Raw genomic sequence first — 25,710 nt, forward strand, 5'->3', positions numbered from 1 at the left:
TGCATATTCACTGTGTATATCCTAAAAATCTGACTGGCAGTGAAGGGACCAGGACAGGTTTGGGAAGCCCAGCTCTGGTTAGATGTAAATTCTCTTGCTGCCTAATAGGAAAGAAAATCCCCAAATTAATAGTATGTTTATAATGCAAGGGTGTGACCACGAAGGGAACTAGTACTAGGTGTTAGAGGACCCTAAGCATTTTTTTTTTTATTTTGTGGGATGAGCTGAGAAGTCTAAGGCTACCAGTTATAGGGAAATGCTGTTTGATAACACTGTTTCAACCCACTCCATGAGAATCAGATGGCCTTAGTGAAACCAGTTAGAGAAACTGTTTAGATTAGTTGCCATTGTCACCCTATAAACACAGCTCAATTCCAGTATGCAATTCTATATTGGTGTAAACTAGAATGAAGTTTGGTATTGTGTTCAGGTGAATGTGGAGAGCTTGTAATTGAAACTCTATTGTGGCGGTCTCACTACTGCTTTCCCAGTGGAGTTATTCTACTGTGTTGATTGTTCAATATTTGCATACTGTATCTTTTTGCTAAGTGCCAAATGCCAAACAGGCTTAATGTGTTTTATCCCTTTTTGTAAAGAACGATTAAAAAAAGAAGAAAAGACACGGCAGGAGCTAGAGAAAGCGAAAAGGAAATTAGATGGTGAAACAACAGATCTGCAGGACCAAATAGCAGAGCTCCAAGCCCAAATTGAAGAACTGAAGATCCAGCTGGCCAAGAAAGAAGAGGAGCTGCAGGCTGCAATTGCCAGGTCTGAGCATCATGGGATTTGTAATTGTCATTTCATTTTGGATTTATTTTAGAGTTAAGACAAATGTACAAGCATTGTGCAGATACTTGCTATTTACTTTTAAGGAGTTCTGCCTTTCCTTTCAAAAGAGGCAATTCCCTGGGGGAACACAACCAAAAAAAATATATATATATGTATATACAATTCTTCCTTATGCTGCTGACAGTAAATTAATTTTTCCATCAAAAAGCGAGTGAATTAGCCATCCTGTCTTGGGTATGGCGTCATCTGGTGACTCGTGGCTCAGAACCTTCTCAGAGTAACAGAGCTTAATGCTTTGCCCATGCATGGTTGTTCCAGCATGATTACCTCAGTTATTGGTCTTCAGTTGTGTTTTTTCCACATCTCGAATTGGACATGAATCTTCTCACCTCAGTTGTTTTGTGAGAAAAACAGCACTTCTTCAGTGCTTAAACATGTCTTCTGGTCATCTCCCCCAACGATAATAACCCACCAGCCAGCACCACAAACATACCATCAGTAAGTCATGTGAGAGACCTTGGAGCCACCCTAGACTCTAGAATGAACCTTAAAAAATTCATCAACACCACCACAAAAGAGGGCTTTTATAAACTTCAGGTCCTAAAACAATTAAGACCTCTCCTTCACTTCCATGACTACAGATCTGTCCTTCAAGCCATACTATTCTCAAAAATTGATTACTGCAATGCTCTCCTACTTGGTCTCCCGGCCTCCTCCACTAAACCTCTTCAGATGCTGTAAAACGCAGCAGCCAGGATCCTTACAAACACTCGCAGGATGGACCACATCACACCGATACTAAAAATACTACATTGGCTACCCATACACTTCAGAATACTCTTCAAGACTCTGACCATCATTCACAAATCCATATATCATCAATTCTCTTTGCAACTCACCATACCCCTCAAATTACACTCCTCATCAAGGCCAACCATATCTGCATACAAAGGCTCACTCCAGGTTCCCCCTAGCAGCTCCACTATACACAACTCCATCAAAAAACGAGCGCTATCTACCGATGGGCCACATCACTGGAACTCTCTGCCACCAGACCTATGCCAGGAACATTATCATCTCACATTCAGAAAAAAATTGAAAACTTGGCTCTTTGCCCAAGCTTATCACTGAAGAAAACCCATGGTATCGGCAATGACCTCCACCCCTTGGTTGCGTCCTCTACCAGCTTCACGAAGGATCTGCTATTCTATAACCGCTCGCGTATATTAACTTTTCAATTGAATCTCCACTATGTAAATTTGTATTCAAGTTTACCAGAGAAGCAACCGCTCCATGCTTATCTGCTCTTCTATACATTTAGAATAGAAATTTTTATCTATCCCTTTTTCTTCAAACAGCCATGTTCTACTTCCCTGTTTTAATGTAACTTTCGCTTCCTGTGTTAACTGGTTTCCCCCCTTGTTTATTGTAAACCGGTATGATAAGACCTTGTCTTGAGCATCGGTATATTAAAAGAACTTAAATAAATAAATAGTTTTCAGGCAGTTTGATTACTGTCCCTGTAATTTTTAGTAATTAGTTCTTGACTGGAAAAACTTTTACATAGAACAAAGGTATAGATTCTAATGGCAGGTAAGGATCATTAGGCCCATCTACTAGCCTAGTTTGCTTTGTAGTAAATCATTATATCTTTAAATATTTCAACTGTTGGATGTAAAATTAGCTTTTTTTCTGATTTACTGATTGCACCTGTTTAAGATTTTATAGTTATTGTATTAGAGCCATAATTTATTCATTTTAAAAAATCTTGCCATCTCCTATTGCTTTACTTCCTGTGTAACCTGCCCTACTGCTTTACCTGTGCTAAGGTAATGGGTTTATTTTAGCTCTTTAAAGGGAAAATAACTGCCCAGCTGTAGAGAAAGACATTAGATTGTAGCACCAGCAAGATTATTAGCAGGATTTTGTAGGTAACAGAAATTAAAAGCAATAGGAATAAGGTCAAAATTCAGCACTGTAATAATACCTACATTTGGCTGTATGTGAAAGGTGTAATAGTGTTTTCTTTATGAAAAGAGATTTTCTACAGTTAATTGTAATAACATAAAACTTGTCAAAAGTATAACAAGAAAGCTATCTATAGTTTTGTTCAACAAAAAAACCCTCCAGAGCTGCCACAGAGGAAGTAGTATCACAGTTCTCAAGGATGCAGCAAGGACAACTTGTAGAACTGAATGGTAAAGGGATGCAGCTTATCTGACCTTCATAAATTGGAAAAAAGTACTCTCAAAGCATATTGTTTCAATCCAAATGGCATTATGAAAAACGTGAACAAAAATCTAGTGTTTCAGGGTCATTCTTTCTCAAGATATAGAGAGAGGTTGAAAAACTCTCAGTATCAAACATTTTGAATCCATTTTAAGGATTAAAATTAATCTTGCAGGGCAAATGTGCTATTTCTGCTGTTGGTGCGGTCACAGAACACTGTAGAATAAAAAATTTTTTCTAGTAAACTGATCACTTTTCTATCCTGTCATATAGTCCTCTAAAGCACCAATTGGTTTTTTAAAAATATATCTATTGTGTCAACAGAGGAGATGAGGAAACTGTACAAAAGAATAATGCTCTTAAACTTGTTCGAGAGCTGCAAGCCCAAATTGCAGAACTGCAAGAGGACCTGGAATCTGAGAAGGCCTCACGCAATAAAGCTGAGAAGCAGAAGAGGGACCTAAGTGAGGAGTTGGAGGCATTGAAGACAGAACTAGAAGACACCTTGGATACCACTGCAGCTCAGCAGGAATTGAGGTATAGTTTTGAAGGGTAAAAATTTATCATATGAGGCAAGAGGACAATGGAAATGCATCTTCTGAAAATCCTCATATTTGTGATAATTTAACATACTTATTAGCCCATATGGAAATCTGATGGGTTAGCAATGCACACACAAGTTGCAGGTTGCTTTGAACACACTGACCTTGTGTTTGAGGGAAGTTCTGTGTGTTTTTAAAGCAGTATGGGACAGTCTGAATCTTGAGTAGCAACATCTTGCTGTATTATGAAGGTTACAGGTGCTAGAGAAGAGCTGTGTTGTGAGTAGCCAAGAGGAGAAGGCATATGTATGAAGCCAGGATCATCTAGTGCAGGGTTCTACAAACTACAGCCCACAGAGCTAGTATTTCCAGCCCACCATACCTTTTCTTCCTGTGGCCAGATCCAGCCTGTGCAGGAAGGGTTCCCCCTTTTACCCCACCCCTTTTACCCCACCCCTTTCCCCCACATGCACCTTGGTGGCAGAAAGACTGACAGGGTTTCCCAGGCCCCAGCATGAAGATCTGCTGGTGAGGAGGCTAGACCCCCCCCCCCCCCCAGTAGAAGAAGAGCTGGTGGATCTATGCTAATGAAGAACTGCTGGCAGGGAGTCCAGGCACCATCAGTTGAAAATTGAAATGCACGTGAGGGATAGGAGAGCGATAGAAGGGGTGCACCCTCTCAACCATCCCTTCATGTCAGGGGGTTGGGTTCCCACGGACATGGCAGGGTTGCCAACATCCCAGAAATCTAGAAATGTCAGTTTGCCACACTCTGGCAACCCTGTCCCCCACCTTCCCAGCATTTCAGGTTATCAAACTGTCCAGATAAGCTTCCCACAGCCTCCTCAGAGATTTGAAGGGCCTTATGTGGCCCTTCTGTTATCAAGATTGGGGATCCCCAATTGATGAGTCATCCTACTCTACTTAAGGTATAAGATGTGCTGCAGCAAATTTTAATGGAATGCCCTCTTCTTGTGTTGAACATTTTTCTTAATGATCCTTTGTTTTTTTAATTGCAGCTAAATATAACTTTATGTAGAAATTCTAATCTGGTAATTTGTGTACATAGTTCTTTTTAAAGGATACATTTTGAATGCTACTAATAAAGGAAGGAGACCTGATAAATTTATAGTTGTAGACTCTGATGCAAGCAGAGTTCATAAGTTATCATGGCACAGAGGGGGAGATTATTTAAGAACTTAAGAAATTGCCATGCTGGGTTAGACCAAGGGTCCATCAAGCCCAGCATCCTGTTTCCAACAGAGGCCAAACCAGGTCACAAGAACCTGGCAAGTACCCAAACACCAAGAAGATCCCATGCTACTGATGCAATTAATAGCAGTGGCTATTCCCTAAGTAAACTTGATTAATAGCAATTAATGGACTTCTCCTGCAAGAACTTATCCAAACCTTTTTTGAACTCAGCTACACTAACTACGTCCTCTGGCAACAAATTCCAGAGCTTAATTGTGCGTTGAGTGAAAAAGAACTTTCTCCAATTAGTCTTAAATGTGCTACTTGCTAATTTCATGGAATGCCCCCTGGTCCTTCTATTATCTGAAAGTGTAAATAACCGATTCACATCTACTCATTCTCATGTTTCTCAAAATTAAGATTGCCAGTTGGGTTTCTCTAGAACAAAGCGTGAACAGGAAGTGGCCGAGTTGAAGAAAACAATCGAAGAAGAAGCCAAGAATCACGAAGCCCAAATCCAGGAAATGAGGCAGCGACAGGCGAGTGCTTTGGAGGAGCTGTCTGAACAACTTGAGCAAGCTAAACGGGTAAGTGGTAGATAAGAGGCAGAGTTAGATATGAACTTGTCCTTTTCCTCATATGACACGTAACCTGATACCTAGATATCCTTTGTTTTACGTGCCAATTTCCAGCCAGGAGTCAAAGAAATAGTAATTCAAAATATCAAAACATATTACTAAATATTAAGGACATCACATTCAAAGTGGGTTCAGCGCTCGATAGCCAGATTAGTATGTTGATTTCTAGGACAAGCAGGATGGTAATTCTCACAGATGGGTAATATCAGATGGAGCCCGGCACGGAAGACTTTTGTCAAAGTTTCTAGAACTTTGACAAGGCATACTGAGCATGCCCAGCATGTCACTATCCTCGCATCCACGCGAGGTCCCCCTTCAGTCTCTTTTTTGGGGTTTTTTTTTCCTCCCCCACGGTGTTAGTTGCCTCACGGTTTGGAGCTCTGCTCTTAATAAAAACTTTTTCTTCAAAATGTTCCCGTTTTTCAACGTCTGGTCGCCCTTCTTTGGTCTGTGTACCATCTATAGCAGAATAAGACCTGTGACAGTCATGCAAAGTGAAAATAACATTATCAATCAGCTCAAAAAAACAGAAAAGGTTCCTAGGAAGTGCAACATAGCAAAGGAGAAAAATTGGAAAGCTTTGACTATAAATGCTCGCAGTTTGGGCAATAAAATCCCAGACCTTAATGGTGGAGGCAGACTTGGACGTTGTTGCTGTCACTGAGACACATGGTTCACGGATTCTCATGACTGGGATACGGCCATACCGGGCTATAACTTGTTAAGGAATGACAGAAAGGACAAAAAAGGGGGAGGAGTTGTGTTTTATGTAAAAGATAATATCCAAGCAACTGAACTGCAAGGAAAGTGGGGTAGAGAAGAAGCATTATGGGCCGTCCTAAAAAAAAAAAAAAAAAGATGGCGGTACAATCATTTTTATTGGAGTGGTGTACAGGCCTCTGACTCAAATGGATGAACTAGACAGAGATCTGATCAAAGACATAAAGGTGGGAAAGAAAGGGGAAGTGTTGATTGGTGACTTTAATCTGCCGGTCGTGGACTGGACAATCCCTTCTGCAGAATCTAACAGAAGTAGAAAGATAGTGGATGCCCTGCAAGGGGCTATGTTCAAACAAATGGTAATGGAATCCATGAGGGAGGGAGTTTTACTTGACCTAGTGCTCACTAATGGGGATAATGTCTCTAATGTCCAGGTGGGTGCCCACCTCAGCACCACTGTTCATCAAACAATATGGTTTGATATTGCAAATAGGATCAGGAGAAGTGACACACAGACCTGAGTTTTGAACTTCAAAAAAACAGACTTTGTCGAAATGGGGAAATATCTGGAGGCTGAACTTGAAGAATGGGAGAAAATGGGAGAGGTCGAACAGTGGGCCAAATTAAAAGGAGCAATTACAAAAGCAACAAATCTGTATGTTAGAAAAGTAAGAGAAATAATCCAATCTGGTTCACAAAGGAGATGGCTGATGTAATAGCAAAAAAAAGCAGCTTTTAAGAAATATAAAGAATCCCAAAAAGTGGAACACAGGGAGGATTATCTGGTGAAACTGAGGGAGATGAAAAAAGTAATCAAGAAAGCAAAAAGGCAGAGGAAAGGATTACCAAGGAGAGAAAGCGAGGTGAGAAAACATTTTTCAGATATATCAGAGAAAGGTACATAGTGGTATAGTGAAATTGAAAGGGGATAAGGATCAATGGGTGGAGAGAGATGATGAATTAGCAGAAATGTTAAACAAATACTTCAGTTCAGTGTTCACTAAAGAAGACTCTGGAGAAGGACCATCACTTGTTATCAAGACTGTAGGAGGGGGTGGAGTAGACGAAACTCCATTTACGGAAGATAATGTATGGAAAGAGCTAAGAAAACTGAAAGTGGACAAAGCCATGGGGCCTGATGAGGTTCACCCCAGAATACTGAGGGAACTCAGAGATGTGCTGGCGGGTCCACTGTGTGACCTGTTCAATAGATCTCTGGAAAAGGGTGTAGTGCCTAGTGACTGGAGAAGAGCGGTTGTGGCCCCACTTCACAAGAGTGGGAGCAGAAAAGAGGCTGGAAACTACAGGCTGGTTAGCATCTCCTGGCTGGTGGGAGAAATTAATGGAGGCTCTGCTGAAGGAAAGGATAGTGAACTATCTACAGTCCAGTGGGTTGCTCGATCAGAAGCAGCATGGATTCACCAGGGGAAGGTCCTGTCAGACGAAACTAATTGATTTCTTTGATGGTGTGACTAGAGAACTGGATCAGGGAAGAGCGCTCGATGTAACTTACTTGGATTTTAGTAAAGCTTTTGATATGGTCCCACACAGAAGACTCATCAACAAAATGAGAAGCTTGGGAGTCAGTTCCAAGGTATGGCATGGATTTACATACTGGTTGATGGATAGAAGACAATGGGTGATGGTAAATGGAACCTACTCTGAAGAGAGAATGGTGTTAAATGGAGTGCCACAGGGATCAGTGTTGGGACCTGTTCTGTTCAACATCTTCATGAGCGACATTGCGGAAGGGATAGAAGGTAAAGTTTGTCTGTTTGCGGATGATGCTAAAATCTGCAACAGAGTGGACACGCGGAAGGAGTACAGAGAATGAGACTGGATTTAAGGAAGCTGGAAGAGTGGTCGAAGATATGGCAGCTGGGATTCAATGCCAAGAAATGCAGAGTCATGCATCTGGGGTGAGGTAATCTGAAAGAACTATATGCATTGGGGGGTGCAGAGCTGATGTGCACAGAGCAGGAGCGAGACCTTGAGGTGATAGTGTGTAACTATCTGAAGTCAATGAAGCAGTGTGACACTGTTAGCCAAAGCCAGAAGAATGCTGGGCTGCATAGAAAGAGGAAAATCTAGTAAGAAAAGGGAAGTGATAATCCCTTTGTACAGGTCCTTGGTGAGGGCTCACCTGGAGTACTGTGTTCAGTTCTGGAGACTGTATCTCAAAGGAGACAGAGACAGGATGGAGGCGGTCCAGAGAAGGGCGACCAAAATGGTGGGTGGTCTCCATCAAATGACTTATGAGGAGAGGTTGAAGAACCTGAATATGTATACTCTGGAGGAGAGGAGGAGCAGGGGTGATACGATACAGACCTTCAGATACTTGAAAGGTTTTAATGATCCATGGTCATCAACAAACCTTTTCCATTGGAAACAACTTAGTAGAACTAGGGGTCATGATTTGAAACTCCAGGGAGGAAGACTTAGAACCAATGTCAGGAAATATTTCTTCACTGAGAGGGTGGTGGATGCCTGGAATGCCCTTCCGGAGGAAGTGGTGAAGACTAAAACTGTGAAGGATTTCAAAGGGGCATGGGATAAACACTGTGGATCCCTAAAAGGCTAGAGGATGGGAATAAATAACCAGCATGGAGCAGCAGTTCCTACCCTTAGGAGAAACATGGGGGTAACCTGCATGGAGCGGCAGTTACTACCTTGGGAAGCTTGCTGGGCAGACTGGATGGATCATTTTGGTCTTTTTCTGCTGTCATTACTATGTTACTATATAGCGTGGCAGGTTTATTTTTACCTTCTTTGCAGTCAATTCCCAGCATGTCTCTCCTCGGTGGCCACCGGCCATCAGCCACTTGTCAGCTGTTTTTCATGGCGGTGTCCAGTTTTTGACGGTGCCCACAGTGCCTATGGACCATGTTTATTACTGATCCACATGAGGTTTGCATCCTCTGCCTGGGGGCTTCGTATAACATCTGAGGGTCTCAGCTGTGTGATCCAAGGGCTGTCATGCTCAGCTGGATAAGATGGAGAAACTATTTGGTTCCAAAAAGTCTACTCCATCCACGCCGGCATCAGAAACGTGATGAACCACTTGATATCCTGTCCCTATCCACACCCTTGGCGGGTTTGTCCAGGGAAAGAGGGACCAGTGATAGCCATCCCCGCTGTTGACTCTCTCGAAGACGACAGGATCTTCAGCTTGCTCGGCCCAATCTTTCTCCAGCGCCGAGGATCGCAAGAAGTCCCACAAGCATAGGCACCAGTCACCATCTGCACACTGCTCCGAAACCAGTGCCGCACAAGTGCCTGCCGGGCCACTACCAAAGCAACCCCGTAGTGAGGAGGCCTCCTCTGACATGCCCAGGAGTCCCAGGTGTTCCCCACAGATATCTGTGCCAGGCACCAAACCTCCTCGGGGCTCTGAGGAGTCTTCAGTGATGCCTCATCCTCCTCCATCTGTCCTAGCTTCACAGGACTTCCAGGATAGCTTGGCAAGTTGCCTGATCAGCCCTGCATGGGAGAGAATTTCTTCGGAGACAAGGTCAGGGATGCAGTAGCCCAATTGAAGGACCACCTTGAGACCCTTCAACAGTTATTGGCTAGTGCTTCTGATCCTCCATCAGGAAGCCCTTGCGACAAAGCTCAAGGAAATCCTTCTATCGCTCAAGGAAATATAACCCTCCCACCTCCTGGACATGTACACCCTGTGCTGTTTCCAGGGGTCGTTCTTGTCAACAACATGCCCCCAGACCTCAGCCAGCCCCCCAGCAGAGCCCCACCATACCCTCAGCATCCTGCCCTCCAGTTGGAGGCAAGCTACTTTGCTTCGGCCACCACTGGCCACTCGTTACGTTGGACCGGTGGGTTCTCACAATCATCCGCCAGGGGTATCTGCTGAATTCAGGGACGTCCCTGCGGACTTTCCCCCATGTTCATTGTGGGGTTTGTCCGCTCCACAGGAAATACTTTTGACAGAGCTCTCCGCCCTTGTAAAGGCAGGAGCAGCAGAATATGTTCCCCTCTGCAACAGGGCCAAGGGTTCTATTCGAGATATTTCCTGATACCAAAGAGAACTCGGGGCCTATGCCCCATTCTCGACCTCAGAGCCTTGAACAAATTCCTTCAGAAAGAAAAGTTCAAAATAGTCTCTCTGGACACCCTGATTCCACTCCTCAGAAGAGGAGACTGGCTCTGCTCCCTCGACCTGAAGGATGCCTATACCCAAATTGCGATCTCAAGTCACAGGAAGTATCTTCACTTTATGGTTGGAGATGCTCACTACCCGTATCGAGTACTGCCGTTTGGCCTGGCCTCAGCCCCTCTGGTCTTCACCAAGTGCCTAGCAGCTCTGTGTGTGTGCGGGGGGGGGGGGGGGGAGGGGTACATGTGTTCCCCTATTTGGATGACGGGCTGGTAGCTTCTACCAGGAAATCTTATCGACTTAAGTATAGGAGATTTTTCATCTGATGTGAGGTTCATGGCTTAGATCCATTCACCTGCCCCACTCCAAAGTTGCTGGACTATTTGTGGCACCTTTCCAAGGCTGGGCTGAAAACCACCTCTGTCAGGGCTCACTTAAGTGCCTTCCATGCTTACCATCAGGGCATTGCCAGCATGCCCATCTCTTTACAGCTCATAGTGGGACACTTTATGTGGGGCCTGCTGCAACTGAGCCCACACCCCCCCAGCCTCCTGTTGTGTCCTGGGACCTCAAAGTTGTATTAGTGCAGCTCATGTGAGATCCTTTCGAGCCTATGCGCTCCTGTGACCTGAGGTTCCTCACTTGGAAGTTCCTCTTCCTGGTGACTGTCACTTCAGCTCGCAGGGTTAGTGAGCTTCGAGGCCTTGGTTACATATCTACTCTACACAAAATTTTCTCGGGGAAAAGAGGTCCTGCAGACACATCCCAAGTTCCTGCCTAAGGTGGTGACTGGTTTTCACCTCAGTCTATCATTCTACCCACCTTTTTTCTGAGGCCCCATTCTCACCAGGGCAAACGGGCTCTGGTGAGAATGGATTGCAAGAGAGCCTTAGCTTTCTATCTAGAACACACAGCAAGTCATAGGCAATGCACTCAACTCTTCATATCTTTTGACAAAAATAGATTAGGTGTTGCGATGGGCAAGCAAACTCTGTCCAATTGGCTAGCAGATTCTGTCGTCTCCTGCTTTGCACAAGAGGGCCTTCAGCTTGGAGGCCGGGTTAAGGCTCGCTCTGTGAGAGCTATGGTGCTGTCTGTAGCCCACATGCGGGCTGTTCCTGTCACCAAAATCTGCAGGGCTGCGACATGGAGTTCTCTTCACACGTTCACAGTCCATTACTGCTTGGACAAGGATGGTCGGCAAGACAGCTTCAGCCAATTCATCCTTTGCAACCTCTTCCAGGCTTAAACCCAACCCTCCTTACCTAGGGCCCGTTGTTAAGGTTCAGGCTGAATGAGCACTGCAGTTATTTTTGTGCCCATTTTCACCTGGTCCAGTGCCCATTGGTCATGGTTGTTGCCGGGAGCAGCCTGTAGCTTGGTATTCACCCATCTGTGAAGACTACCATCCTGCTTGTCCTAGGAGAAAGCAGAGTTGCTTACCTGTAACAGATGTTCTCCTAGGACAGCAGGATGATCCCTGGGATCCAGTCTCACTGAAATACTTTAAACTTTGTGAAGATGACATAGTGCCAGTACTGACCAAAATAGTAAATCTTTCACTCACTGAGGGATTGGTACCTGCCCCCTTAAAATGTGCAATCTTGAAACCAATTTTAAAGCAGAATAGCACAAATCCTTCTGATTTTAATCATCTTAGCCCCATTTCAAATCTCCCTTTCTTGGCAAAAATGCTTGAAAAAGTTGTTCAAAAACAATTAACTGATCATTTAGAAAAATATAATGTATTATACCCAACACAACTTGGTTTTAGAAAGTATTTTAGCACTGAATCTTTGCTTTTAGCATTATCCGATACGGTTTTATGAGGTTTTGATAATAGTGATTTGTTTATTCTTGTTCTTTTAGATTTAAAAGCTGCCTTTGATGCAGTTGATTTTCAAATTTTACTTCAAAGACTGTGAGAAATTGGTATAAATGGAAGTGTATATGGGTGGTTTAAATCATTTCTCTCAGATCTTATCAAGTTCAATTACAGAACTGCTTTTCTAACAAAATACATATCGAATTGGGTTCGTCAAGGGTCTGCATTATCGGCAACCCTTTTTAATATTTACTTTTTGCCGCTTTGTAAATTGTCAGGACTTGGACTTATCTATTACATCTATGCAGATGATGATCAACTTCTAATCCCCATTAAAAATACCCTGGAGGATACTTTAAAGGAACTTGAAATTTATTTAAATGCCATTAGACAACTTTTATCTCACATGAAACTAATCTTAAACAATCAAAAAACAGAATTAATTATGTTAAGGAGAAAATCCATTTTTAATATAACCTTCCATTTTAATACCAATTTTATGCAGATTGACTCTTCAAGTCATGTACAGGAGCTTGGTATTTTAATCGATCCTGATTTTAAATTGAATATATACAAAACGAAAAACCAGAGATGGTTATTTTAAGTTACAAATTTTAAAGCAGCTTAAACCTCTGTTAGATTTTAATGATTTTAGAACTGTTTTACAATCTTTGCTTTTTTCTACACTTGACTATTGTAATACTCCATTTCTTGGAATTCCCGAGTCTCATCTTAGACCATTGCAATTGCTCCAGATTGCAGCTGCTAGAGTATTATGTGGAGGAAACAAATTTGATCACATTACCCCAACCCTCATTGAATTACATTGGTTACTGATTAAGCAAAGAATTGAGTATAAGTTGCTTTGCATCTTATTTAAGTCTATAAACAACAAACAAACTGCCTAAATTCTCTTACGCCTTCATACCCCACAAAGGAACCTTCATTCTGCAAATAAATGTTTATCAATACCATCAATTAAAACAGCACATTTATCAGAGGTTAGAGAACGGGCTATCTCGGTTGCAGGCCCCAAACTATGGAACTCGTTACCTGAAGAACTCAGATTACAAAAGGATTTGAAAATCTTTAATTAAAAAAAAAAAAACCAAACTGAAACCGTTATTTAGAAATGCCTATGAACTGGCGGCAGAGCAATATGTTTCTGCGAACCTTTACTGGCTGTTCTTGTGTTTTAAATTTATAACATCTGGCTTTACCTATTTTATTTTATCTTTATTTTGTTCTTATTTCATTTTATTTTTTTAATATTCTAATGTTTTAAGTTTTTTGTACTTTATTTTATTATGTTGCAAATAATTTCTTATTTCTTGACTGTTTTTATATAATTTCAAGTTTTTGATGTATTATATATATTTTTTTTATATGACTAAGTGTACACTGTTGAGATTGTTCCAGATTGATGATAAATAAAGTATTTTCTTTTATTCCTTTATGATTTTGGTTTTCTAAAAGTTGGCCGTATTAAGAAGAACTTCAGTTTGGTAAGAAAAAGCATAAATTGAGATTTAATTTGTTAGCTTTTTTTGATTTATTCAGGGTTCATTGACTTTTTGTGAAACCACCTAGGAGTGAATCAGAACAAGGGGTTCCATAATGGTCATGATTCTATATTTCAAATAGTTGAAATCACATAATTGTTCAGCCTGGTCTGTAAAGCACTTCAGATAGTGGCGCAAGATAACAGAAAATAAATTCCTAACCACGGTAGGCAACATGGACCTGCAAGAAAATAAGGTACAAGGTGTAGTGAAATGTGCTTACTTTTTAACAGTTCAAAGTAAATCTTGAGAAAAACAAGCAGTGCTTGGAGACGGACAATAAGGAGCTGGCCACAGAGGTGAAATCCTTGCAGCAGGTGAAAGCAGAGTCAGAGCACAAGAGAAAAAAACTGGATGTTCAGGTACAGGAGCTTCACAACAAGTGCACAGAAGGAGAGAGACAGCGGACAGAGATGGCAGAAAAAGCAAGCAAACTGCAGGTAGGGTATTTCTCCTCTGCTACACTCTCAACAGGCATGTTAACTGTTAGAATAGAGAGCTCATCATGCAGTTTCTCTAGGCTGTTTCCTTCAAGAGTATATATAATTTATATTGGACCATCATATTCCTTTGGTTAAGATCCAAATGTGGGGTGTGAGCTATGAGCTAAGGATTGTCCGTTTTTCTGCCTTTTGGTTGAGGCTAAGAACCAGTACAATAGTGGAGGACAAAGGACTTAACATCTCACCACCTTGACTCTATTGGGGATATTTATTACACTGCCAAAACAGAAGGATTAAAACACATGTTTAGGGACCTTCCTTATCCGTTTTTATTTTCTTTTCCTCAGGAATCTTTAGTGTAACATCAAGAATAAAAATATTTACACAGAAAAATTACATCATTTTTTCCACTGATTTCTCCCAATTTTATTATAATAAACACTGATACATTTTTGGGGAAAAGAATAAAAATTGAAAATATAAGTCCTTACACAAACTTTAAAAAATCACTGTTAGAGACAGTCACATGTCTGTAGTTCTGCAGACACCTGTTCTATGTTTTGAACTGGTAAATACAGATGACTTTTTAAAATGTTTTTATATTGGCAGACAGTTTTTGGGATGGGTATTTAAGGATGGTATCTCATGCATCTATCTTTGGAATCTGTGTAAACACACAATATTTATGTCAGTTGCTTATTTCCACTCCCCCATGAAATACTTTAGAAATTATACACTTTGGATGATCTCATTCAGTGGATTTTTTCAGCATATATCCCATTAGCAATAAGTAGACCCACTGTCCAAAATTGGTTAAAACTGAGAGAACTGATAACATGTAGTTTCTATGACCCATACTAGCCATTTTGACCTAGCATATAATCTTCCACCACTCCCCCCAGAGAGGGAATACCTGTTGAGCCTGTAACATACATACAGATATATATGTACATAGATATATATGTGTGTGTATATATATAATATGCTTAACTGAACAAAATGTGCATATTTCTGAGAATGTTTCTATCCTGTGGATATGTATATCTAAAAATTGTTTAAATACTACCTGTACGTACCCAGATCAGTCCAGACTCCTGGGTTTTGCCTCCCTCCCAGCAGATGGAGACAAAGAAAATGTTACTGATACTTAACCATGTGTGCCACCTGCAGTTCCTCAGTATTTCTCTGTCTCCAGCAGATGGTATACTGTGCAAAAGCTGCAGTTCTGTAGTCTGGACAATTTTTTTTTCCTTCCTCCCAGGGTTTTTTTGGATCTTGGTGGATCCTTCCCTGTCTGGTTGAGGTGGACAAGCTAGGGGTTGGTGACGCTTCATTACGCTCGCTCCTTGCACCCGTGGGGTGTAAATCTGGTGGTCAAGATCCCTCCCCTTCACGAAGCCACTTAAGCAGCTGCAGGCTTGGGGTAACAATTTTTATTCTGAGGGACACTAATTTTGGTTCTTCTGTTTTTGGCTCTATTTTCCAGCCTTAGAGGAGTTTTTTCAATAAAGTAAAAAAAAAAAAGTCTGCAGCATCACAGGTCTGCTGTGCGGACAACTTTCTCCTCTTCTATCTGATGGCTGGGCTGTTTTGCTGGGGTTATTAGAGCCCATTTGTCTCCTGCTTTGAGGTGGGTTACCTGCCTTTGTGATGGGCTAGGGGTTGGCATGCCGTGCATGTGGCTCTGCATATTCATGTCTTAATAGGTGAAGTTTGTCCTCCGGCTGTTTGGCAGGCGGAGAGGGCTTGTCAGACAACCGTGTGGGAGCAAAAAATGCACAGAGGGCTCCCGCTTCTGTTTCGGCAGCACTGCTGGACTGGCGCAAGGGGGGAGAACCCCTTCTTGCTCAATGTGGAAATGGACGCCATTTTGGATTCTTTTTCTGCTGTTCCCACGTCAGGGGGAGGAGGTGGATGTCCCTCTGCAATTGTTGCCAGCATGTTCAGGCTCTATGGATGATCAGGGAGCCTCAGAGGAGGAAAGTTTTTCCATTGCTGCCCGGTCCTGGTTCCTCTGCTGCTGGAGTAGGGAAGTCTAAGCTGTTTTCAGCTGACTTTGTATTGCTGCTGCATGAGGCTTATTTAGCCAAGCAGCAGGCAGCATTTTCTCATCCAGATTCCCGCTCCTAGTCTTCAGACAGATGTGCGTTGGGGGTCAAGCCAGATGGCTTGGTCAGAAAACGCATTCCCTCTATTTAGGAGTTATTGGGTCCTCCTGGTTCTGGACTAGGTGGAGTCGACTTGGAGGATGGCCCTGTGGGGACAAGGGATCTCTCGGGAGATGAGACATGGGCCTTGGAGGATGATCCGGAGGAACTCCTGGCCTTCGAGGGGGATGATCTGGCGATAGTCCGTCTTTTTAGAAAAGAGGAACTCTGTCCCTCAATTCCTCAAGCTATTCAAGTGTTGGGAGTTAAAGTCCCTCAGGAAGATTTTGATTTGGAGGGGGTGGCCCTTGTCCTGGATGGGCTGATGGGTCCCCCAACGGCCTTCCCTTATCACAGGTTGGTAAAGAGGTTGGTTGAGAGGGAGTGGGAGACTCTCGATTCAGGTTTAACGGTGGGAGGGACATGGCAAAGCTCTGTCCACTGCCAGGGCAGACGTTGGAGCTATTTTCCCTTCCGAAGGTCGAATCTGCAATTGCGGCAGTGACTAAAAAGTCTATCATCCCAGTGGTTGGTTCTGCTGCATTGAAAGACTTGCAAGATCGTAAACTGGAGGCACACCTCAAGAGGATTTTTGAGGTTTCAGCCCTGAGTTTGTGCGCTATTTGTACTAGCTTTATGTGATGTGCATGCCTGCACTGGGTACAGCGGATACAGGAAGGTCTCCCAAGGTCAGGCAAGAAGGCGGAAAGGGCTGAACATGTTGTGGTGCCAGTGGCTTATGGGGGGGATGCCCTGTATGATTTCGTTGGCACATTGTCCTGGATTATGGTGTCGGCAGTCTCTACTAGAAGGTTGAGTTGGTTGGGGACCTATGGGTTGTCAGTGTTGTAAAAAAAGGTTACGCTTTAGAATTTGCTTGGCCAGTTTGACACTTGCTTCTAGTTTTCCTTTGCTGTTCAGTAGACAAATGGCGGTTCGAGACACGCTGGTCTGCCTGTGACAGCTGGGGGCAGCAATTCCTGTTCCACATGAGCAGCTAGGATTAGGAAGGTATTCTGTTTACATCATGGTTCCAAAGAAAGTAGGGATTTTCCGTCTGATTCTAGATCTGAAAAACATAAATGCAGCGCTCAAGGTACCACGTTTCCATATGGAGACACTGAGATCTGTTGCTGTGGTTCGCAAGGAAGAATTTCTGGTGTCTCTGGATCTAACAGAGGTGTATCTGCACCATTTCCATTTGGCCAGACTCAGCATTTTCTGCGATTCATGATTCTGGGTCAACATTTCCAGTTTCAGGCCCTTACTTTCGAGTTGGCCACAGCTCCATGCACCTTCACCAAAGTGATGGTGGTGGTGGCAGTGGCGTTGCATCAGGAAGGCGTTCTGGTGCATCCTTATCTAGATGACTGGATTATCAGGGCGAAGTTGGAGGCTCTTTGTCGCTAGTCTGTTCAGAAAGTTATCAGTATTCTCGAGCCCCTTGGCTGGGTGGTGAATTTGGCAAAGAGTTACCTACAGCCGTCGCAGTCCCTAGAGTATATGGGTGCTCGATTCAGCACTGATAGGCAAGATGTTCCTTTCAGAGGAGTGTGTTCGGAAGCTGCACAGGCAGATTCGGCGCTTGTTAGGGTTGACGATACCTAAGGTCTGAGACTATTTGCAGGTTCTGGGTTCTATGGCTTCGACCCTGCATTTGATGTCGTGGGCATTTGCTCATATGAGACCCTTGCAGAGGGTGTGTTTGGCATGGTGGAACTCTGTCTTGAAGGAGTTTAATCTTCCTTTGCTGCTCGAGAGAGTCGCGCAGGAGATTCTGTCCATTTGGCTTCTAATGCCCAATCTCCTTCGGGGGATAGACCTTGAAGTCCCAAAATGGGTGGTAGTTACTACAGATGTCAGTCTCTCTGGTCGGGGAGTAGTTTGTCAGCATCAGTCAGCTCAAGGTTGCTTCTTTGTGAAAGTCTGCATGGTCTATCAATCAGTTGGAGACCAGGGCAGTCCACTTAACCTTACAGGCCTTTCTGCCGTTGGTGAGTCTTTCGGTGCAGGTCATGTCGGACGATGCGACAGCGATAGCTTACATAAATCATCAGGGCGGAACCAAGAGTTGAGCAGTGGCCCAGGAGGCGCAGGAATTGATTCTTTAGGCGGAACAACACCTGGAGAAGATAGCGGTGTCACAATGCCAGGGCTGAAAACATTCAAGTGGATTATTTGAGCCGTAGGATATGGGATCCAGGTGAGTGGGAATTGTTGGAGTTGCCGATGCAGCTCATTTGCGAAAGATGAGGCTCCCCTCGTGGATCTAATGGTGATTTGGCAAAATGCCAAGGCATTTTGGTTTTTCAGTCTGAGAAGGGAGCACGGGGCCGAGGGTGTTGATGCTTTAATGTAGTGCCTTGGCCTTGGGAGGTTCTGATTTGGTTTTCCTCCTTAGCCGCTTTTAGACAAAGTGTTGTGGCACATGGGTGTCAAGGCGAGTTGGTATTGGTGGCTCCAGAGTGGCCACGTCACCCGTGGTTCGCAGATCTGATCAACTTGGCAGTGGACAGCCCGATTCGCTTCCGTCATCTAGTGGGCCTTCTTCATAGAGGACTCATATTTTCAGACCATGCCGTTCAATTTTTGTCTAGCAGCATGGCTTTTGAGAGGTGACATTTGAGAGCTAAGGATTATCCCAAGTCTGTCATTTCTATGTTTCAAGCTAGGAGAACTTCTACTAATATTTCATACGTGCGGGTTTTGCTCTAAGGTGGTTCAGCCTCTCAAATCTTCAGGATCTGACACTATCTTTTCTGCAAGAAGGCTTGGTCAAAGGATGGTCTCTAAGCCCATTTAAGGTCCAGGTGGCAGCTCTGGGTTGTCTTTGAGGCAAAATGGAGGGCTCTATTTTATCAGCTCATCTAGATGTGGTCCGGTTCCTTCGGGGGACAAAGAAATTACATCCACCGGTGTGGAAAGTTTGTCCATTTTGGAATCTTAATCTGATCATTAGAGGGTTGTGTGAGGCTCCTTTTGACCTGATTAGAAGAGCTCCCCTTAAGGATTTGACTCTTAAAGTGTTTTTTTCTGGTGGCTATATGTTTGGCTTGAAGAATTTCTGAGTTGCCGGCCTTATCTTGCTGTGATCCATTCCTTCAGATTTCAGACTCAGGGGTGTCGTTGCAGACACTACCTTCCTTTTTACCTAAGATGGTGCCCACGTTTCATATAAATCAGACAGTGGAGCGTCTGGCTTTTCCTGAGGTGGATGCCTCCACTCCTCATGCAAGGGAGCTCAAGTTGCTATATGTGAGGAGAGCGTTGTTGAGATATCTCAAGGTGACTAATAACTTCAGATGGTTGAATCATCTTTGTTCTGTGGAATGGGCCTGAAAAGAGGGTTGAAGGTATCTAAGACTACTATTGCAAGTTGGCTTAAGGAAGCTATTGGATTAAGAATCGTCCGGTTCCTGTGGGCTTGTGTGCTCATACTACGCGTTCTCAGGTGGCCTCATGGGCGGAGGCTCAACTAGTTTCTCCACAAGAGATTTTCAGAATGGCAATGTGGAAGTCGCATACTTTTGCAAGGCATATCAGCTGGATGTGGGGGTCACAGGTGCCCCATCTTTTGGCGCGAGCGTTCTGGGAGCGGGACTCTCCAGGTCTCACCCTGAGTAGGGAGCTTTAGTTAATCCCAGGATTCTGTACTGATCTGGTTATGTACAGGGAAAGGGAAATTGGATCTTACCTGCTAATTTTCATTCCTGTAGTACCACAGATCAGTCTAGAACCCGGCCATTAGATTGAGCGGACTCTCCCTCTCTACCAGTTTGTGTAATATGAAATACAGGATTGTTTAAATAAAGTTAATTAGTTGAAGAAAGTTTTTGAAGGTTTGGATATAGTTTTTGGTTGCTTGGGTTTTCTTTTGTCTTGGGTACAGACTAATACTGAGGAACTGCAGGTGGCACACGTGGTTAAGTAGCAGTATCGGTAAAACTTTCTCTGTCCCCCATCTGCTGGAAGGGAGGCGAAACCCAGGAGTCTGGATTGATCTGTGGTACAGGAACGAAAATTAGCAGGTAAGAACCAATTTTCCTTTGATTTTTGATTTATGGAAATAACCTGGTTTACCATATAGTAAATATTTAGAATTTTGAAAGTGGATTTTCTCTACTCCAAGTTCTCATTAAATATTTTCTTTGCAGAATGAGTTGGACAGTGTCTCAAGTCTTCTGGAGGAGGCTGAGAAGAAGGGCATCAAACTGGCCAAGGATGCTGCAAGTCTAGAATCTCAGCTTCAAGATACCCAGGTCTGTGGTAACCAAAGAGAAACATCCTCTTCAGTTAATATTTTGCATTATTCTAAAGCATCTACACACATTTCCTTTTTGGAAATAAATTATTAGCTATGTTTTGAACTGGATATCATATTACACTAAATACTGCTCATTTCCTTTTGCTAACTTCTGTAAGAAAGTTCCATTTGTCCTTGGGAAAACAAACTGAAAATCCTCTATACTATTAGGGGTGAGTTTTAAAAGCCTGGCGCATGACAAAACCCAGGAGATTTGCAAATATGTCCAGCCGGTGTTCACAGAGCAGATTTTAAAAGCCGTCCATGTATTTGCATATCTCCCTGTACGCGCACAAATAAGTTACAAAAAAGGGGGGTGGTCTGGGCGGGGCATGAGCAGGATATGGGCGTTCTGGGACTTTAACATCAAATGTGAGTGTAAGTATTTATGCGCACAAGCACGTGCCTAGGTCCCCTGCTGCATAACATTACTACTGCTATGGATAATGTGAAAGTAATAAAATTTTAAAAATCTAGGCTAGTTAGCAGGATTTTAAGGATTGGTGCTAACAGGTTAAAAGGGAGGCTATTTAATTAGGTTAGAAAATTCTATCCCTTACCTAGGCAAACTGGGAGCGAACTGGGGAAACTGGTACATGTGTCAGCATGTATCTACTTAAAATCCCCCCACTTAATGGTAGAGGTGGTATTTTTGAGCACTTGCGCACGTCTGTATAAAATTGTATGCACATGTACACGCGTACAGCCTATTTTATAATCATGCATGCATATACCACTCCTGGGAGTATTCTGTGCAAACAAATTTAAAATTCTGCACACAAATCTTAAAATTCTGCAAACTTTATATTGGTCAAAATAACACAATTTACATGACAATTTTTAAGTAATTACATTTTAAATTAATACAGAAAACATTATTACTTAAAGATGCAAAATTTTAAATTGAGCAGAATTTCCCTAGAAATTCCCTGTAAGTGACCCTTCCCTCACTATCCCTACTCCCCTGGCCACTTTGCCCTCTCAGGCCCCAACTCCTTCACCTGCCAGTATCTCTCCCCTCCACCTCTAGGCTCAACCCCTTCCACTCTATCGCCAATCCCAGAATTTGACCCCATTCTCAGTACTGCCCCTCACACAGGCTCCCTCTGTCCCTCCCTCACATACATATTCCTTCTCTCTAGTGCACATACACACATCCTCATAAAGGCTCCCTCACACTCTCGCACACACCCATCCCCTCATACAGGGGTCCTCTCTCTTTCATGCACACCCACACAAGCTCCCTTTCTCTCTCACGCATACACCCTCACACAGGCTACCTATGTCGCTCTCTCACACACCCCTTCACACAGGCGCTCTCTCACACATACACAATGCCTTCACAGAGGCTAGCACCCTCGCATACAAAAAGATCCCTTTTTCACTGGCTCCCAGTCTCTCACACACATACACACTCCTTCACAATCTCCTCATATAAGCTCCCTCTCTCTGGCACCCACACTCAAGTACCCCTCCTGTACCTTCACACCCCCCTGCTTACCCTCCTGCTCTCTCTCACCCCTCCCCCTCACACACACACACCTCTCTACACATATTCACTCTTACTGGGGCCTTCCTCTTAGCCATAAGCAGAGCACAGCATGCAGGGGCCTTCCTCTTCGCCGCAAACTGTGTGTGCTCCATTTGCGGCATGCCAGGGTCTCCGCTGCCATTTTCTGTGCAGAATTTGGCAATTCTTCTCAAATTCTGCACTCCTCAGTAGCGCAGAATTCCCCCAGGACTAATATACGCATGTATGCTATAAAATGGCTCTGTCCATTGGCGCAAGCAGGCATACATACGTACATGTGTGCCTGCCCGCCGGTATTAGTTACCATCCCTGTGAGGATAGTACAACAACAGAGACTTTCTTAGTGTACAGACAGGTGACTACAAAGCCAGTGGGTTACGTACCTCTACCAGCAGATGGAGATGGAACAAAGCTGATATCACAGTATATATAGCCCTGCAGAGACAGCCCGCCAGTATTCTCTGTCTCCAGCAAATAGTGAATGTGCATCTCCCTACTGGGGATTGCCGTAACTTTTAGAAGGAGAAAGGAAGGAAATTTATTTTCGCCCTGCTCTCCATATGGGTCCCTCCCTCCATCGAGAATTCCTGAGGTGATATCTTTGGATACCTCCCTCAGATGAGTGCCTTGATCCAGTAGCTGGTTTTCATCCTGCATGGACAGCTGTTAAAAAAAAAAAAAAAAAAAAAAAACCCAAAAAAAACAGCTGAAAGGCAATGAGTACAGGAAGCCGAGCATGGTGGTGAAGTTATATGCCCTTTCCCTATGCAGCAGACTGATTCTGTTCTCAGCCGGGATGGGCTGAGCTCAGGTGAACAATTATAAAAAAAAAAAAAAAAAAAAAAACCTTTTATTTGTGCTTGGTGCGCCAATCCAACATTGGTTCCTGCATCTGTAGGAGTTTGGGGGACATGAGCAGACTGGCGGGTTGAGCTGCCTTTTGGCTAGACCTGCGCTCAGGCTTTTTCTTTGTTTGCCGCGTGGTGGGCTGTGGCAGCGTTTCCCGTGCTTTTCCAGCGCATTAGACTGCCGCCTTCAGTTCTATCTGATTGTGGGTGTGTCCAATTGGTGCCTAATTGGATGCTTGGTTGGGTGCCTGGTTGGATGTCCAGATGGTTACCAGCATCCATCTGTGCGTGCAAGTGGGAGCCCAGTTTTTTGGGGATACCCTTTGAGATGGTGTTGAGCACCTAAATTTTGGACACCTAATTTTTTTGCAGCGTAGTTTCAGCTGGGGACACACTCCTCAGACACTTATTTCAGCGTGCTGATAGGTTTCTTAGCTATAGCTGCCATCAGTCTAAGTGCCTTACCCTCTGTGCTGCTTGTCACATTCTGTCATCTCAGCCCGGCGTTCCCTCTAACTTGTGTCAGTGTTGCTTGGGGGCTCGGGGAATTGCCTTCATCTGATTTTACTAAGCCTGGTACTTCCCATCCTGATGTGGGACTGGGAAAGAGCTGCCAGAAGGGGTCGCCTACCTTTGGCGCTCCCCTAACTGGTTTGTCAGCGAGGGACGGTAGGCTCAGTGGGCTCAGGACAGGTGGCCCCCTGATTTTGACGTAGATCCCTCTGCCTTTTCTTGGGTAGAATTTTTTTTCAAGGACTAGTCTTTTCTTCAAGCGCAGTCCTCTGCCCCAATCACTGTTACTAGTTCTGGGTCGCAGGTGGTAAAACCTCGCATGCCTGGTGCTGTGGGTAAGCGGCCGGGGTATGCCTGGATTGGCTGCTCGTCTTCCCGATAAGGATCCAGATGGCACAGATGATGAAACAGATCCTTATTCCCTGGAGGATGGGGAAGTTCCTTTGGGATTGGAGCCATATCTTTCATAAAGACTAGTTACTGGCCTTGATTTCCCAGACTTTAAAGATGCTTGGAGTACCTGGGGCTGAATCCATGTCTGAGCCAAAGAAAGATCCCATTTTGATTTATTTGCGTAAAGCCCCATGTTTCGTTCCTTTTATGGAGGCTATGGAAAAATTAATTGATCTTGAGAAGGGTGCCCTGGAAGCTAATTTCAAAAGGGGATAGGTCCTAGAAGGCCTGTACCCCCTGGATCCAGCTGCTTGACAGCAATTACGTTTTCCAAAGGTAGATGCACTTGTGTGTGCTGTCACCAAGCATACAACTATTCCCATAGAAGGGGAAACTGCCTTAAAGGATGCTCAGGATAGGAGATTTGAGTCTATCCTTAAGCAGGCCTTTGAAGAAATGGCAATGAATTTGCAGATAGCGTCCTGTTGTTCCCTGGTTGCTTGCTCTTGTTAACTGCTCTCTCAGGAGATCAGTGAATCTGGTGAAAAAAATTCCAGGGCAGTGATGGAACCATCAGCCGCCTTTTTGGCAGATGTGGGCTGCAATTTGGTCCGCACTTTGGCGAGAAGGGTGGCTTTGGTAATAGCGGCTAGGTGTCAGCTAGGCGTCGGCTGATACAACCTTGAAATCTAACCTTACGAAGTTGCCTTTTAAAGGCTTGCTCTTATTTGGGAGTGAGCTGGAGAAGATGGCCAATAAGTGAGGTGAGTCCCGGTTCCTCGATTGCCAGCGGATAAGAAACATTGGATGGAGCCCAGCATGCCATTATCCACGCGGGGTCCCTCAAGTCTTTTTTTTTTTTTTTTTTTACGCGAAGCTGTTGCCACGTGGTTTAGGAGCTCGTGCTGTTTTTTCCTAAAACATTTTTCTTTGCTTCTACATGTCTCGTAAGGTCCCTCTTTTCAGAGATCGGTAAGTTTCCTCGGATCTTCGCAGTCTATCACAGACTGTGCTTCCTCCGGATACCAGTCTGCCATCGACCGCACGTCATGTTTTTCCGATAGCATCATCTGGTTTCCGCCGGTGCCCCCAGCGCCTGTGGACTGTGTCCTTCACAGATCCCCATGAGGCCTGTCCTTTGCCTGGGGGGCCTCCCACGATGTCTGCGTTTGTGATGTTTGCACCAACATGACCCCAAAGGGTTGCAGGGCCCACCTTGACAAAATGGAGAAATTGTTCAGGGCCCAAACGTTCGGAACAGTCCCTGACATCAGTGACCTCCGCACTGCGCGGTAAGAAGGCCCTGTCCCCAAGATCTCCTGCACCTGTTGGGCCAGCTCCCAAGGTGGGCGCAGGAGACCATCTGTTGTCTGTCTCTTGCCGCTCCCGTTCAGGATCCTCAACGTCCCCCCTTGACTTTGGGGAAGGATCACGGGGACCACCAGGAGAGGTCTAGCAAACAGACATCTATTGTCTTCTTCTAAAAAGGACCATGAGAGGGCATCGACATCTGTGCCTCCCATGAAGTAGTCGACAGCAGAGAATGTCATCCCCTCCAACCCCACTGACACCTCCAGGCGGCCTCTACCGGTTCCGGGGGAGGGATTGGTCCCCCTCCAACTAGAGTCTCCTGATTCCTCCTGCTCCTCCTCAAGTCATGCTTTCTTAAGCAATTTGAGGAGGAGCTTGAAAGGTGTGTGTGGATTGCAGTCAGCTGGGTTCTACAGGGGCTCAAGCCTCTGGTTCCCCAGGTACCGCCTCCGCCGCAAGAACCTGCTTCACTGGTGGTCACACCGTTGCTGGAAAGGCTCGATATACTGCTCGGTATGCTTCCTATGCAGCCGGCATCGGTGCCTCAAGCTCCTCAGAGGCCCCTGAGCACACCGTTACCATCGCCACCAGCCCCCATACTGGTGAGCAAT

The 25,710-nt window shown here is 44.3% G+C and overlaps 1 protein-coding gene across 4 annotated transcripts in view; it reads left to right on the forward strand.

The window, feature by feature from the left end:
• MYH10 (myosin heavy chain 10) overlaps positions 1–25,710 on the forward strand; it is a 461,218-nt gene that overhangs the window by 345,448 nt on the left and 90,060 nt on the right. For all 4 annotated transcript variants that reach the window (XM_029600341.1, XM_029600340.1, XM_029600342.1 and 1 more), the window contains 5 exons: positions 597–768; positions 3,343–3,555; positions 5,197–5,341; positions 13,844–14,050; positions 20,355–20,459. In XM_029600341.1, coding sequence (XP_029456201.1) covers positions 597–768; positions 3,343–3,555; positions 5,197–5,341; positions 13,844–14,050; positions 20,355–20,459 — 842 coding nt within the window. The remainder of the gene's footprint in view (positions 1–596; positions 769–3,342; positions 3,556–5,196; positions 5,342–13,843; positions 14,051–20,354; positions 20,460–25,710) is intronic.

This window comes from Rhinatrema bivittatum, chromosome 4 (genome assembly GCF_901001135.1).
Source record: "Rhinatrema bivittatum chromosome 4, aRhiBiv1.1, whole genome shotgun sequence".
Taxonomy (NCBI): domain Eukaryota; kingdom Metazoa; phylum Chordata; class Amphibia; order Gymnophiona; family Rhinatrematidae; genus Rhinatrema; species Rhinatrema bivittatum.